The sequence below is a fragment of the Camelus ferus genome, chromosome 5 (assembly GCF_009834535.1).
Source record: "Camelus ferus isolate YT-003-E chromosome 5, BCGSAC_Cfer_1.0, whole genome shotgun sequence".
NCBI lineage: Eukaryota > Metazoa > Chordata > Mammalia > Artiodactyla > Camelidae > Camelus > Camelus ferus.
The window spans coordinates 44828349-44844432 of NC_045700.1; the positions used below are offsets into that span (position 1 = coordinate 44828349).

Consider the following 16084-nt stretch of genomic DNA (forward strand, 5'->3'; position numbering starts at 1 on the left):
GATTCTAATCGCCGCAGTCTTCCCCTGCAGCCCTCCTTCCTCCACCCCTCACCACTGAACTGCAATCCTGGGGAAGTAAAGCCAAATTCCCCAGATTAACTTGTCTCTCCTCCAACCTCTGGGACTTTCCTCCAAGCCTGCCTTGTGATGTGCATGACTCCCCAAGGACCTTGGCATCTACAAAGACAGCTTTAGGGTCACTGAGGAGTTTAGAACTTTCTTTTTTTTCAGGGTGTTGCATTTCAGGCTAAGATCAAGGCTGAATTGGAGAAGATGCTGAGGGAAGGAGTGGGTCCAGAGGGGACGGGTGGGTGGAGGAACTGAGGCAGGGAATGTACTCCTAGTTGGCAGTCTCCAGCCCTTTTGGGTTTGCTGCTGGTGGTGTTTGCAGCTCGTCTCAAGCTGGAGAGATTTCCACTCCTTCTGAGGGCCAGAGTGGAGGTGCTTTAAAGCCTACTCTGGGCTCAGAGGTCAACTCCGTGGAGTTCTTGGATGGCTTTCTAGCTTCACTATGTTGTTGGTCACCATCTACCAAGCTATAAGCTCCCAGAGAAGAGGGGATCAGTCTCATTTATCTTCATCTGCCCCATCCTAAATGCTTAGCAAAGTCCTTTTCCACAGTAGGTGCTCAATCAGTATTTCTAGAATTAAATGTCACCACACATAAAATTTTAGGCTTTCTTGTCTCTTTCCCCAATACCTTTATTCAAGGAGAAAGGGTGGTATAGGGAAAACCGCACTTTAGGTTTGGGTCCGAAAAATTAAACTTACATTCAACCCTGGTAGCATTTATGTGGTGCCCAAGGAAAGAAACTTCCCCAATCCTCAGTGCTGGTCCTCACTCCCTCCCTCCCTCTGCTGGTCCTCACCCCCTCCTCCCTCTGGTTGCACAGCCCATAAACCCAGTGCTGGCAGCATCCTCTCCGTTTGCGTCCCTTCCCTTAAAACCCCATCCTGGGGCTGGTTACTGGAGTGGAAGCTGTCCAATTGACTTAATTCTGCATTCACTGTCATGTTCAGAGAGGAGAATGGGCTTCGCTTACTGTTTTTCTCTCTTGCATGACTGGGTCTGTGCCACTGATGACACTTGGCACTGCCCCCTCCCCGCCTGAAGGCGAGCAGTGCCAGAGCCCTTGTATATAAAACAGACACTCAGTGGCTTCTCAGGAGATGCGAGGACCCTGTTTGGAGAGCTGACCTGGGCCAGCAGCTGACCCTCCAAGGATGGGAGTTTGGTGCACTCCCTCTGACCCAGCTTCTTGTGCTACAGGCTTCTTACAGAGGACCAACAGCCTGGAAGAGAAGAGTAGGCTTGTGAGTGCCTTCAAGGAGAGGCAGTCCTCCAAGAACCTGCTTTCCTGTGAAAACAGCGACAGGGATGGCCGCTTCCGGCGCACAGAGACCGACTTCTCCAACCTGTTTGCTCGAGGTAGTCCCCAGCCCCAGCCCCATCCCTATCCAGTAGGTTCCTTATTTGAATTTCTTGACTTTTTCCTGAAATTTTGCTTCTTTGACCAAAAATATCATTACTCTCTTTGAACCATCACAAAACTGCTTTTCCCATATCTGAATAGAATATACTCCCTCCTTCCTTACTTCCCATGTCTCCAACATTTGAGAGCTGAATGAGGGCAATCAGAACAGTCAACTCTAAAGACACTTGCAAAGACAAACATAGATTCATAGCATCTCAGAATCCAAAGAACTTTCATAGAAAAAAATCCAATGATCCGTTAACATTTATCCTCCAAGGTGGTGGCAACAACCACCACAGAATCACCCTGTGGGAAGCTGTGTAACTGGGCTTCATAACAAAGCACTGTCCTAAAACTCGATTTCTTTTTGGAAATCTTTCACTCATTACTGCTGCCCCTGCAACGTGGTCTCAGGCAGTGCTTTCCCGGGCTTTCCCAACCAGCTCAAAGGTAAACCCACCCCCACTCCTTCCCATGAACTCCCCATAAGTCATGGAGGCCAGACCAGAACAGTCAACAAGACTCACTAAACCTTGGAGAGATAATCCAAGAAATAGACACAGAGCCTCCTATACAGACAGTCTGTTTTTGAGTAATGGCTTACAACTTCATTTTGGGGCCCCCTACAGCTTTCCTCCCCAAGCCTGATTCTGCCTAACAGAGGCTGGAACCCAAAGTCCCCTCCAGGCATCCCAAAGTCCAAGCCCAAAAGGATAAGGTCAAGAGAGAGGCAGGAGCTCCCTCTCCCACCTTCCTGAGCCCCATCTTCTGGTTCTAGTTTTCTGTCTAAAGACACCATAAAGAACCATCCTCTTTAGGGGGACCTCAGCCTCTACTCACAGAGGACCTTACCCTCCACCAGCAGCAGATCAAGCACATCATAACATCAAACCAAAAGCCCAGTACCTGAACCAGATGTAGAGGCACTCACCTGGAATTGGGGGAGGCAAGACAGAAGCCCTGTCCATCACATGCCTCACAGGTACCCTGTCAGCCTGCAAATGGACAACAGCATTGACAGGCTACTCATGGATTCTTGAAGCACTTTTTTTTTTATTGAAGTATAGTCAGCTTACAATGCTGTGTCAAATTCTGGTGTACAGCATAATACTTCAGTCATACATATGCATATGTATATTCATTTTCATATTAGGTTACTACAAGATATTGAACATAGTTCCCTGTGCTACACAGTATGAACTTGTTTATCTATTTTATATATAGTAGTTAGTACCTACAAATCTCAAATTCCTAATTTATCCCTTCCCACCCACTTCCTGCCCTGGTAACCATAAGTTTGTTTTCTGTATCTATGAGAGTCTGCTTCTGTTTTGTAAATAAGTTCTTTTGTGTCTTTTAGATTCCACATATAAGTGGTATCATATGGTATTTTTCTTTCTCCTTCTGGCTCACTTCATCGAAGCACTTTTTTAATGATCATTTCTGAGCAGCCTAACTATTAGAAACAACTTTCTATGTATGCAATATATGCAAAGCTGCCATGCATATGCATACGTGCATTTTTCTGGGGAGATGGTACATCAGATTCTCAACGTGCATACATTTCCTGAAAGAAAATTAGGCCTATAAAGATATTATGGCTATTGGGGATTTCTAAGCCGAAGAAATCCAGGTAGGAGTCATGTTATAACCACTCATTGGCTATTCCCCCCTTCAGATCTGCTTCCAGCTAAGAATGGGGAGGAGCAAACTGTGCAATTCTTACTGGAGGTGGTGGACATACTCCTCAACTATGTCCGCAAGACGTTTGATCGCTCCACCAAGGTGCTGGACTTTCATCACCCCCACCAGCTGCTGGAAGGCATGGAGGGCTTCAACCTGGAACTCTCTGACCACCCCGAGTCCCTGGAGCAGATCCTGGTTGACTGCAGAGACACTTTGAAATATGGGGTCCGCACAGGTAAGGGTGAGAGCCAAGTGGACATGCAGTGGCAACCTTGCCCCATGTCGGACCTTTGCCAGTTGTGAGGATGGCAAAGTCATGTTGAAGGAGAAACACAAGCCCTGTTAAGGGAAGGCAGCAGAGCGCTCCTTGACCACAGGCCAAGCAGAGGCAGTGGCATCTGGGGGAAGGCCCAACCCAGGCAAAAACCCGTCATCATTTATTGTTGTAAAAATAGATTTTAAAGATACAGCTCCATGGTGCCATGTCAAGTCTGTATAAAGAGTTTTCATTCTTGGTTTTAGGTTGTTCACAACCTAAAGAGAGCAGAATGACCCATCACTACTTCTTTTCTCTCTTCCATTTTCATATCTCCTTCATTCGGATAAATCCTACCCTTGCCTGTCCCTGAAACTGGGGAGAATTGGGCCCATTTCCTTCCCTTTCTATATTAGCTTCCTAGGGCTGCTATACAAATTACCACAAACTGGGTGACTGAAAACAACAGAAATGTATTCTCTCACAGTCCTGGAGGCTAGAAGTTCAAAATCAAGGTGTCTGCAGGGCCACGCTTTCTCTGAAGCCTCCTGGGAAGGGTCCATCCTTGCCTCTCACAGCTTCTGGTGGTGGCAGGAATTCCTTGGCTTTCCTTGGCTTGTAGATGCATCACTCCAATCTTTGTCTTCACTTTCATATGACATTTTCCACATGTGTGCCCAAATCCGTCTCTTCTTTGGATTAGGGCCAGTCCTTATCCGGTATGGCCTCATCTTAGCTTGAATACGTCTGCAAAGACCCTGTTTCCAAATAAAGTTACTCAGATGAACACTTGAACCTATCTTTTACAGGACACAATTCAACCCACAAAACCTGCTATTGGTGAGGCCCAAAAGTTACACACGTCCACACCCTTTTCATTCTATTCCGTCCTCTGGAGTTTAGACACACTGAGGTACCAAATCATATCTCCAATGGGGGGGATTGCTCTGGAGAATGCCCTCTTGCCTCCCTGTCATGTTATAGGAACCCTCTCTACTCAGCAATCCTGGCCAAAGAGGTTACTTTCCAATTGCCTCAAGTTCAAGGACTTTGGGGATCTCTGTCTGGCTCTTTCTAAGCCTAGGGATAAGAGGTGGGTTGTTTGTTGTTGTTTTTTTTTTTCGATCTCCCTGCTGTCTTTCCCCACTGCAACCTGGCTTTCCTGAGCTCTAGGGTAGACTGATCTGCAGAAATTGGCAGGCCATGGCATAGTTGTCACCACAGGGGAGGCCCTGAGGCCATGACCAGGAGCCCCTTGTGCTTTTTGCTTTCTCCCTCCTTTATTATCCCACTCACTCTTCCTAGTCATTTGGTAATATGACAGGGGAGATTGTGGTAATAGAGCTGAGCAAGGCTATTGGATGTCAAAAACAAGTGTTATAATGAAATAATGAGGCTAGCCAAAAAGACATTTTTAAATAAGGAATCCCAAACAGCTTTTGAGGTCTGCCAACACCACTGAAATAAGTGTGGCTTCCTTGAATAACTGCAGGATGGACAAGGCACAATTATCTTACAAAGCCTGTGTTGGATTTTGAAAGAAAAGCATTCTCATCAATTTAGTTACATCTCATCTTGTAACTCACCTACATCTGATGGCTAACCTGTTCTGATGGAGATCAAGTAGTGTTATTTACTGGGGGGAAAAAAGAGAATTCTCCATGTGTGCTTTAGCTTAACTAGCTTTGGTCCAGTATTTTTTATTTTGTCAGTTCTCAGAGAGATGAGACCATGTAGTTTTATCATTAAAGCTCAGAATACTGTTGCCCTACAAAAAAAAACAAACATGGATTTGTCATAAAAGCAACCCATATTGCCTACAAAGCTGAAGTATCACATGGTGAGAGAAGCATGGACTCTTAGAGCACAGTGTGTAAATGCACTTAGATATTTAGCCTGCAGACATTCATCCCTGTTCTTCAAAGCAGCTTCTGGAAGCAAATAATTGCATTTACAGAGTTCGTAATCTTCAGGCATTGTGAAACCTGCATCTTTGCATGTTGACCCTGGCAAAGTGTACTGTTGCTGCCCACGTGAAAACACAGTTCCTGGTTACTGGTCTGTAGTTTAGATGTAGTTACTGGAGGAACAGAGTAAACCCACATGTATTCCACATGGTGGAAAAAAACCTTTTAATGGTATTAATGCTCAGCAAAAATAATGAATCGGGTTTTAGTATGAAAACCTACTGATCTGGGTACAGTCTGTGGAGGGATGATGATAGCATTTGGAAATTTCCTTAAAAACTAACAAAGACTTCTGACAAAGGAACCAGTGTATATAGATTCTCCATGAACTTAGACAGCAGTCAGCCCTCAGTCACAGTAGATATGCCAGCTTCCTTATTTTCCTTTTTATCATCAAAATTTTAAGCTTGTACAGGAGTAAAATAGTAGAATGAATCCCATACACTCAACGCCGAGCTTCAACTGTTATCAGCTCTTGCCAATTTTGCTGCACCTGTCCCCCCACCTGCTTCCCTCTCTTCTACATTATATGGAAGCAGATCTCCAATATAATATTATTTCAATCATAAATATTCTTCACCCTCAAGGACTCTTTAAAAAATACACTATCATTGGTACATCTGAAAAAAACACAAAATTTATAGTTCCTTAATATCAAATTGTCAGTGTTCAAATTTCCAGTTGTCTCAGAAATGTCATAAATGTTTTATTTTGTTATGGCTTGAGTCACAATCCAAATGAGTCCCCCACATTGCGGTTGCTTAATAGTCTCTTAATCAAGAGTTTTCCTTCTCCATGTCTCTCGCTCTTTTTTTTTTTTTTTTGAAGTTTATTCAAAAACTTAAAAAAAATTTCTTTCTCCCTCTACCTGACTCTAAGCCATGTGCTGCTCAGTACCACATGTGTCATCTGTTACTATTTTCATTGACTATAGAGAGTTGAAATTGAAACTAGGTCATTTTGTTACTTGGTAGAAATTCTGATATAAGATTTGGGGTATTAGGCTGAAGCCATAAGAAAAAAATAAGAAAAGTAAGGGGGGACTTTGTCCTTTATATTTTAATAGACAATGAGATCTGTTTGACTTTTGTTTGAGGGTATCTATGTCAGTCTATCTTTGTCCATCTTTTGCCTCTGCCATGCAGCCTAGTTTTGATACATTGTCAAATAGTGATTGCATTTATTTATGATTTTCTTAAAACAATGTTATTGAAAGTTTTCAAATGGGTATTGCATATATAATAGTAAACAGATTTCAAGAAAATTAGTCATGTTGTAGGAGATCTCATAGATTTTATTGGCAATGAGCAGAGTAGAGTGAACAAACTAAGCTATTTGAGTCAGTCTATATGAATGTCTGGAATCTGGCCTTGTGCTTACACTAAGCTACTGTTTATGCTTCTTTTATTTTTTCTAAAGATCACTATTATTTCTGGGCAACTCTTGAGGTGCAGGGATTGGTATATTCTGATAGAAGAAATCATCAGCCAGGTGTTCTGAATGAGTTCCCATCATATGTAGAGAAAGACAGACTTCCTCAGAGAGGAGACTGAGATCAGGAACATTCAAACATCAGCTCTCTGACAGTTTTTTTCAGAGGCAAAAGCAATTTCCACTGGAAACACAGCAGTCAGCATATCTTTCTAACACCAGTTCTCTGTCACACACCCCTAGATAATCTATTGCGTTGACTCCTTCATGACAGTCAAGCCAAGGCGGCTAATGTGAGGTTGAGTCTTCTGTGAACGCCAAGTTGGCCAAAACTTGGCAATAACCCTGAATTTGCTGAGAACAAAGACTGATAAAGCATAGAGTAGATTGAAAGGGCTTAGAGTTACATAATAATAACAATTATTCTACCAACAACTCAGCGAGTGAATGAGGCTGTGTCTGCCCCTGTTTCACAGAGCAGATGCCAGGTCATCTCAGCAATAAATTTAGCTTGTCAGCCACCTTATCATACATGGGCAGGGCACACCAATGCTTGATGTTGCATTTGACTGACACGGAGACCCAGAGAGTGATGGCAGGCCCTCCGCATCAGCCTCAGGGCTGGCACTTTCCCTGGGCTTGGTTTGGTCCACAGAGCCACCAACCCACTCTGAGGCCTGCAGCCTCTCCTCCTCCATCAATAAACCTTGACTTGGGGATTAACTCCTTGAGATGTTAAATTAAAACTGGAAACATTATGGAGAAAATCAGGATCACCATATCCTGATCTATAATTTAAAAAATAAATACAACAGAGGAGTTCATATGGAAATCAATAAAAAAAGATACCAGATTATTTGTTTTATAACATTGGATTTTGTTTTTAATTTCAAAGTATTATGCTGTAGAAACATACAAGTGGGGAGGGGGACACCCTCAATGCTAAAGGTTGGTGTAGGGTGGGTCAACCTGCCCTTCCTTCTCCAATATTCTTGGGCAGTCCTATTAGACCATTGGGATGGAGGTCCCATCATTGTGGCCTAATGGAGTGGACATTCTGCTTTGAAGATAGCTTCAAAAATCTGGGTTTGCCTTGATGCTTGCCTGTTACTCACCTCTCTAGGTCATCCTCGATTTTTCAACCAGCTCTCCACTGGACTGGATATCATTGGTTTAGCTGGTGAATGGCTGACATCAACTGCCAATACCAATATGTAAGTCCCCCATATTATTTTCACATAAGCAACCATGGTGTATGAGTATGGCTTATTGCACTAGAAGTCCAATTCCAATGGTTCTATAATAATTTTATTACAGGTTCCCTAGTCATCTTTTCCTATAAAATATTTTAGGTTTATCATAGTTCTGAGTTAATCGTAGATACTTGATAAAATATTTTTTAATTGAATAATACAATTTTATAAGAGCATCATCATGAGAAGTAATAACTCTAGCTTTCAAAATTTAGTGTGCAGCTTCATGTTAAAAGACTCCATATTTCTTAATGATATAGTTAAAGAGGTCATCTTTCAGGGTATGATCTTGGTCCATTTTCCCATCCAAGCATATCGGTCCTTATCATTTAGGTCCTATTTTCTTCATGATTAAAGCTGCCAGAAAGCCACAAATCAATGTGATCAACCTATTGCTTAACTAAAAATTCCAAAACAAAATTCATGTTTTGACACATTATATATTCCTTTCAAAATACGTGATTTTTTTTTTCTGAATTTGACATTTTTCCCCATACTTATTTGAGTAGGCAAAGCCTTTGTTTCTATGTTCTTGTAAATTTACATGAAACTGACTCTAAGGTCCTGGGAATGGGAGGGGTGGGTGTACAGGTACTACCTGGGTAGTCTTCCGGCAGTCATCCCAGTTTCTTCTACATACACGTGCCATCTTTGGAGATAGGACAGGTTACAGGCTGATGGAGGGTCATCATAGCCTACTGAGTACTGTCTTTTTTTCAACAGTATGATAATGTCTTATCACTATACAGCCAGAGATGGTACCACATTCTATGAAAGTTCCAGGGGGAAATAATAAATTAAGTTATTTTGCAATAATTTAAAAACAACTACATAAGAATTATATGAGTTTTAGTCACTGTGGAAATATTTAGAAAATAACCATCCACATTTTAAGTTTATGGTAAAGCAGATTTGAAAAATGAATTTAGGTGAAAGGGTGGTATTGTTTGAAATGAGAAATTCCGTTTGACTGCAAGATAGAATGTAAGTTATTAAAGTAGAAGTATTCTGTTTTTCTTAAAGAATCTACTACCGGCCACAAAACCTGAAAGGGCATTTAAAAATTATATATTGATTTGTGTGTGTCCCAAAGCTGTTTAATGCTGTGACTCAAATACTTAACTACATTCAGAGGAGTTTCTATTAATTAAGGAGTCCTGCTTTGCTAATTTAAAACAACAATGGCAAAATTTAAAAAGCAAATGTGACAAGTGAAGCCATTAGTGCTAAAGGCATAAAAAATTAAACTGGTTGAAAAACAAAATGATTTTCCTGCTCCCTGCTTGCAAGTCAAGATTAACTTCACAGTGTGTCCAGGTTGGGTCACCAAGGCTCTGAAGGGCCAGGAGGAATTGGGTCAAAGGTACAATTGCCTGTATGATCTCCTTGGATAAAAAACTCTTCTTTGCAAATCTTTACTGTATTACAGTTTGTGAAATAAAAATATATCAGTAAGCACAGACATTGTAATATACTAATTATAACTTGAAAAAAGACACTAATGTTTAATTGGAACATCTCACACTAAGAAACCATTTTAATTAAATAAAATAAAGCTTTATTAAAAAAAAAACTTAACTATTTAGAAAATAAATGAGAAAAATAGAGTAGGACGTATATGCCCATTAATGCCCAAGTACCATTATTAATACAGGAACCGAACTCACCCAGTATCCTTAAGTGTGTATTCTGTAGGCCTCTTAGCTGATTTCCTAATACATAGAGCTCAATCTCAAGGTTAATAGAAGGAACTCACCCTGTTGAACCATTTATGACCACATATTTCCCTAAAAGGCTGTTCTTTAACCAGCAAGATCTCACAAATTGTCCTTTATCTGGTATGTGTTCATAAAATCAAGGTCCCTCACTCTTCACTTACCTCAGCTCAGCCATGAAACGCTAAAATATATTCCAGCCATCCGAGGTCAAGGCCGGCCCAACTAAATGGCACATCGTAATTGCAGCTGTCCCGACCAGTAGATATTTATGAAATACGATCCGATTCCAACAGATCGATCGTGAAGGTTATTTAAAATAGTGAAATAGTTTCTGTCAGTTCTAGAGACAAGGCATTGTCTGAAGAAGTAATAACTATTATGCAGAAATTGTTCTAAGCCACTTCCCCTGGAAGATCATGAAATGTGGCAGCACTGTCAAGTGCTTATGCAGAAATTTGCTCTCTTGTGACGAGTTCCTCCTCCAACTGGGAACAGTGTTCAAAACAAGCCTGGGAAAGAATGGCGAAAGGATCTTTTCTGGCAGAGGATTTAATTAGTGATACATTCATTTTTTTTGACCTGCACAAATAATTGAGTTTGGGTGGTACTAGTAGTAGGGAATAACAACTATATGCCTCAGAACAGTCTTTTAAAAAAGCTGTCCAGTATCTTAATCTGAGTGGCAAAGTGGGAAGTGTCTGACTGTTACAATAGAAAGAACATTCATGTTCATGCTCTCACTCCTGCCTGGGCATGTAGCTTTGAGATAAACTCTTCCAAGCAAGGACTTAGTGATGATCCAAAGAAAACATCACCAATATATAGTTAGCCGTGGCATGTGCAGCTCTTTTCTTCCAAAATGGGGCCACCAAGCACAACTGTGCAGGTTGAGCAGTCCCCAGGTGTGAGCAACAGCCTACCCTCAAGCACCTGACGACAACACATAATCTTAGTGGCAAGGTCTATTACAGCTATTTGTTATCAGGTTATGATTTCAAGTATCTAGCCTTTTTTTTCATAGAATTACCCAAGAGAGATTTTCTATGGGTTATCTGTCATTTTATACTACTAGGTAGGTTGTTAAGAGGAGAACCTGCAGGAAATAGTTCTCCTTTGTCATAGAAAAGCAGCTGTGATGTAAAGGACTTAGAATTTTGGCTCTCAAAACATCCTAAATGTGAGATCTTCAAACAATTCAGTGAATTTCTCTGAACCTCAATCTATTCTTCAGAAAAATGGGTAATTATATCTACCTTACAGGGTGGTTCTGAAGACTAAAAAGGCACCCATCTTAAGTACCTAGTGTATTTGAGGTGTAGTGCACGCACCTAGGAAAGGCAGTCACCCCACAGGTCACTGTTGTCATTTGCTATCCCTCTCTTCAACTTCCCAACCCTTTTGTTTCCATCTCTCATCATCTCTGGACACCAGAGGGGCTCACTGAGCTCCCCCCTCAGGTGTGTTATCTTTTAAGGTAAAGATGGGCTACCCACCACATCTATAAGGAGGGAAAATCTAAGAGGAGCATCGAATTTGAGAGTCAACATAGAAAATTATTTCTTTTTCTCATTAAAGATGTTCCCGGTTTCGCAAGATCCTTGTGCTGTTTGGATCCATATTATGGCATGCGGCTCTTGTCTTCAAAGTGACCTCATGGTGCAGGCTGGCTGCTGGAGTTCTAGCCATCATTTATGAGTTCCAGAACTCAGGAAGGAGGGAGGGAGGAGGTAGGAAGGAAAAAGGAAGGAAAGAAAGAAAAGGAGGAAGGCAGAAGAACAAAAGGGGAATACACTCTTTCCTTCTAAGAAACTGCCTCAGAAGCTCCACACAGCATTTCTCATAGCACCTCTTTAGCCAGAACTTAATCCCATGGCCATACCTAGGAAGACGAGAAAATACAGTTTTGATCTGGATGAATTGCAACCCCAAATAAAGCTGAATGAAGGAAGGGAAAAATCATTGTTAGCAATCAGCAGATTCTGCCACAAAAAAAATTATAGCTTAACAACCAATTTGCCTTGATTTGGAGTGAATCCCTCTGGGAAGGTGAGTTGAACTACTAAAACAGGGCTGAACTCACTGCCCTACTCAGAACATAGAAACTCTCCTTCAGTGTCACTCCATGAACATCCCTAACCTACTGTTTTTAAACCCTTATTTTCAATTCCATGTTCTTATGCTTCAACCTAGAGCTTTTGGCAGGTTTAGTTTCTTATCCTCTGACTCTGAAATGTCATCTTGTATGTACCATGACGTTGGCATCTGATCAGCTTCTTCTGAATCCATATTTGACCTTTGATCTCTTGACTTTATCCACTGTCATCTGTCACTTAGGGAAGGGGTACCTAACCTGGAGTCCCAGTTGCAAGAGGAGAATCTCCTGCAAGTATATACAAAATGAGATGCATATATCCTCATATTCTTCCTTGAGAGAGGGACCGTAGCTTTCTTTGGAGTTCCAAAGTTATCAGCGACCTCAATTAATTTAAGAACCACTGCTCTAGAGTGAACTGCAAGGCCTTCCCTAAGGCTTTGGGTGCAGGCAGACTCCCAGGATGAGAAGGCTAGGTCAGAGGAAGTATCGGGAACAGGGAACACCAGGTTAGCCCGTTTGTCAGGCCCGGCTGAGGATCAGCAGCCATGGAGCCACCTACCATCTTCCAAGAGAGGATGCCAGGACTAAAGTTACGAATCGGGATAAGCTTGTTGTTTGCTATGGGATAACTGGTCCTTCAGACCCAGGCATGGACTGTCAGATAGGATGCAGCTAAGGCCAAGAACCAGATGCTGGATTCATTCTAGTAAGCTTCCTCCTCAAGGTTGGAAATGGTGTCTTATAACATCCAGAAGCCACCTGGCAGAGAATAGTCATTCATTAAGTTTTGTTGAACAGAATTGAAAGAAAGGTTTAGGACTCAGGAATCTGACATAAGGAACCTGAAATCGATGAGATCAGAGAGTCTTATGACAGAGCTCTCTAGACTCTTCCTCCTGATCCTGAGAGTAATGGCCACGTTCCTGGTCCTTAGGTAGGAGACTAATTCATGCAAACCTGGGACTGATGGATTCAAATCATGAAGTGGCCCAGCCCCCTGGCTTTCAACCCCATCCTTTCTCCCTTCCCCATGTGGTTCCTGCACTGACTTGACTCCAGTCCAGCTTCCATCCTGTCCTTGATAAGGTTCTGATATTATGGTATGTGATTCTGTTTGTTCCTTGCCTTACCCTAGAGACCCTTCTCACCTTGTACTGTGAGCCTCCAGCACACACACTGCCACCAGTACCTCTTCACCACGCAAACACTTTTGCCATTCCAACATTTCCAACAATCAGGGGCACTGTTGATAACACATTTGTTCAAGAGTGGTTAGAACCACATCGTGAGTTTGCCCCCTTGGTACCCTCAGCAGCACAGGCTAAACCAGGAATCCTTCTCTTCTTCTTCCTTTATCAGGCCATCAGACATGAGGGAATGTTGGTTGCTACGGTGATGGGGCTCAGAGCAGAACCAAAGCATGATTGTGACCTCCAGAGGTGATGGTAACTGAACATATGATTTCCAAGGGTCTTCCTCCTAAATTTCAAGGGTCCTCCCAAGGAAAATGGATATATTCTTTTTTGGAAAACAGAACTCTTCTGCCAAAAGATACACCCCGAGGATCCGTCAGAATCTTTTTGTCCTCTTTTACCACCATGTGATTAATTTGAATGCTATATTTTTCTCCATGGTTAAAACTTAGGACCTTCACCTGTGTCTTAGGTACAAGTATTATCTCATCTTGCAAATAACTTTTCTAAGTCATTAAGCCAGCAAAAATTCCTGTGAGTCCTCAGCATTGGCATTCAGCCCAAACACCCTGACCAGTGATAAAGTCTCTCCATACCACTAGGCTGAGTCAATCCAGGAATCTCTCTTTAGCAAGCATGGTCTGAGGCGAGCCCACGGACTCTAATACTTAAGAAGGTCAAGCAAAAAGAAGAAAGACAAACAGCCTCATAGTCAGTAAATATCTTTTTGTTTTCTGGCTTAATTTTCTGAAGATAGACTTTCTTTGATTTCTCTGAAGCCCTATGCTTGGTACCATGGTCTTGTTTCAATGACTAGTCACCAGACTGTGCTTCTGTTTTGAATTGTTTTGAGAAGAGGATGGCTTGCTACTTTTGAATCAGAAGACAAAGCTAACCTACCAGTGTATCTGATGCCCACAGTTAACTGTGTATGCCAGTTGACATTCTTCTTGAGTTTTTTTAATTGGTAATTAGAAAATCATCACTTATAATTATTCTTGACAGATATTGACTTCAGCGAATTATAGAAACATAGCTGTCCTGGGGGATTATCAGTAGAAAAACCATGTAGATAATTATATTGAGATCTTTAAAACCTGGGTCAATATTTCCAATTATCTTCACAGTTTACATTGTTTTTAAAAGATAGACTTTGGCTCTGGGTTTTATAGATTCTACACGTGTGAAATTGGTAGTCAGTTTTTTTTTTTTTATTTTGCAAACCAATTTTATACAGAGCTTAGAATACATTTTTTTGATTAGCATTTGCATCATCCTATAATCTTAGAGGTGAAAGGGACCCAGAAGGGCATTTTCTTTCCTTCTATTTCTCTGGGTGGACCACATCTAAGACGTTCCATTCAGATAAGAGTTTATTTTGTTGGTGAAGGATCACAGAGCCAGGTACTTCCACCACCTCTCTCGGTAACCCAGGCTGGTTTCTGATATTTTATGGATGGTGACTTAATGCATTTCCAGGAAATGAATTGCTTCAGTGGTTTTGAGCATCTCTTTTTAGAACCCAAGTACAAATACTAAACCAGTTATCTGTGTTCCTCCATAAGCGATTCGAGTGCTTTATTTTCATTCTTTTTCTTACCACCTTTCCAGGTTTACATATGAAATTGCACCAGTGTTTGTCCTCATGGAGCAAATAACACTTAAGAAGATGAGAGAGATAGTTGGATGGTCAAGTAAAGATGGTGATGGGATATTTTCTCCTGGTAGGTTTCTGTTCTCTTTCCCTGACTCTCCTCAAGGTTTGCAGCATGGATCTTTAAGAACACTAAACACAAAACGAGTTTGTGGAAGAATGATGACCTTAAAAATATGTGTTTTCAATAGCCCTGCCTTCCCGTCTTTGTCAGAATGAAGGCTAGGAAGACCGCTATGTTCTGTGTGGACTAACCAACAAAGGCTGTGCCCAAACCCACACAAACTGACAAAGGCTGTGTCTAAATCATGCTCAACAGCTCTGGTCTGTCAACAGCATTTGATGAACCTGGGGATCAGGGAATCAAGATCATCAATTGACTAATCCATGTCAGCCAAAATGGTGTATCTACCTTAAGTCTCTAGTTCAATATGGATACAATAAGAATCTCTAAAACAAGGGCAGATAATCTTTGAGGTAGGAAGGAGTTTGGGGTGGTGTCAGAGACAACGTGGTTGTGTACAAGGGGAAGAGAAAAAATAGGAATTGCAAGTAGGCAATTTAAGCTGTCCATGAATTTGCCTGCTTTAATGTCAGGTAATTGACACAAACATGGCTCGTTTGTGTTGGCCAGACATACCTGCTCACCTCAGTTCTCCTTGCATCTTTATTTAAGTAAACATGCATTTGGTTTTAATTTAATATACTTAGAGCTCTCCCAAATGACTCAATAACTCAGTTGGGCTGTTCTTTGACGAGAGTATCCAAGCAATGTCACTGTTTCCTTCCACAGGCTCTATTACTCTCTGTTTCTCTGTCTTTCTGACTCAGAGAAAAGATTCATCTTTGTTCAGTAAATAGATTGTGCAGAAAGTGGAAGCAGGAAGGTTGTAACTCACCTGTGTCTTTGCAGCCACTGCTGCTGCCATCTCTTATATTTCTGCCTAGACTTCAGGTGGAACAGGCACTGACGTATGTGAATCACCTCTACCTAAATTGCCTAGATGGCTTGGTAATGAGTGTGATTATTTGTATTTCCAAGGCAAAGGGGCCAGAGGGAAGCCCTGGCAACAGGGAGGCCAGCAAAACCTATCAGGATATTTTCCTTCCCTTTTCTGACCTCCCTTGTCTCTTGAGACACCACCTAAGCCTTTGTTGTTAGAAACAACAAGGAGGGAGTCCCAACACCTCCCCGTGTGTCTGCTTGCTGATAGGGGGAGCCATATCCAACATGTACAGCATCATGGCTGCTCGCTACAAGTACTTCCCGGAAGTCAAGACCAAGGGCATGGCAGCTGTGCCCAAGCTGGTCCTCTTCACCTCAGAACACGTGAGTTGGTGCTCTTGCTCATGGAT

The 16084-nt window shown here is 41.9% G+C and overlaps 1 protein-coding gene across 4 annotated transcripts in view; it reads left to right on the forward strand.

Annotated features, from left to right (window-relative positions):
• GAD1 (glutamate decarboxylase 1) overlaps positions 1-16084 on the forward strand; it is a 38930-nt gene that overhangs the window by 9578 nt on the left and 13268 nt on the right. For 3 of the 4 annotated variants that reach the window (XM_014562912.2, XM_006189058.2, XM_032479665.1), the window contains exons 4-8: positions 1271-1429; positions 3154-3396; positions 7939-8029; positions 14686-14798; positions 15943-16058. In XM_014562912.2, the coding sequence (XP_014418398.1) occupies positions 1271-1429; positions 3154-3396; positions 7939-8029; positions 14686-14798; positions 15943-16058 (722 nt within the window). Of the gene's footprint in view, positions 1-1270; positions 1430-3153; positions 3397-7938; positions 8030-11361; positions 11833-13240; positions 13816-14685; positions 14799-15942; positions 16059-16084 lie in introns of those variants that run through there. The other variant, XR_004319920.1, reaches the window with a different exon arrangement.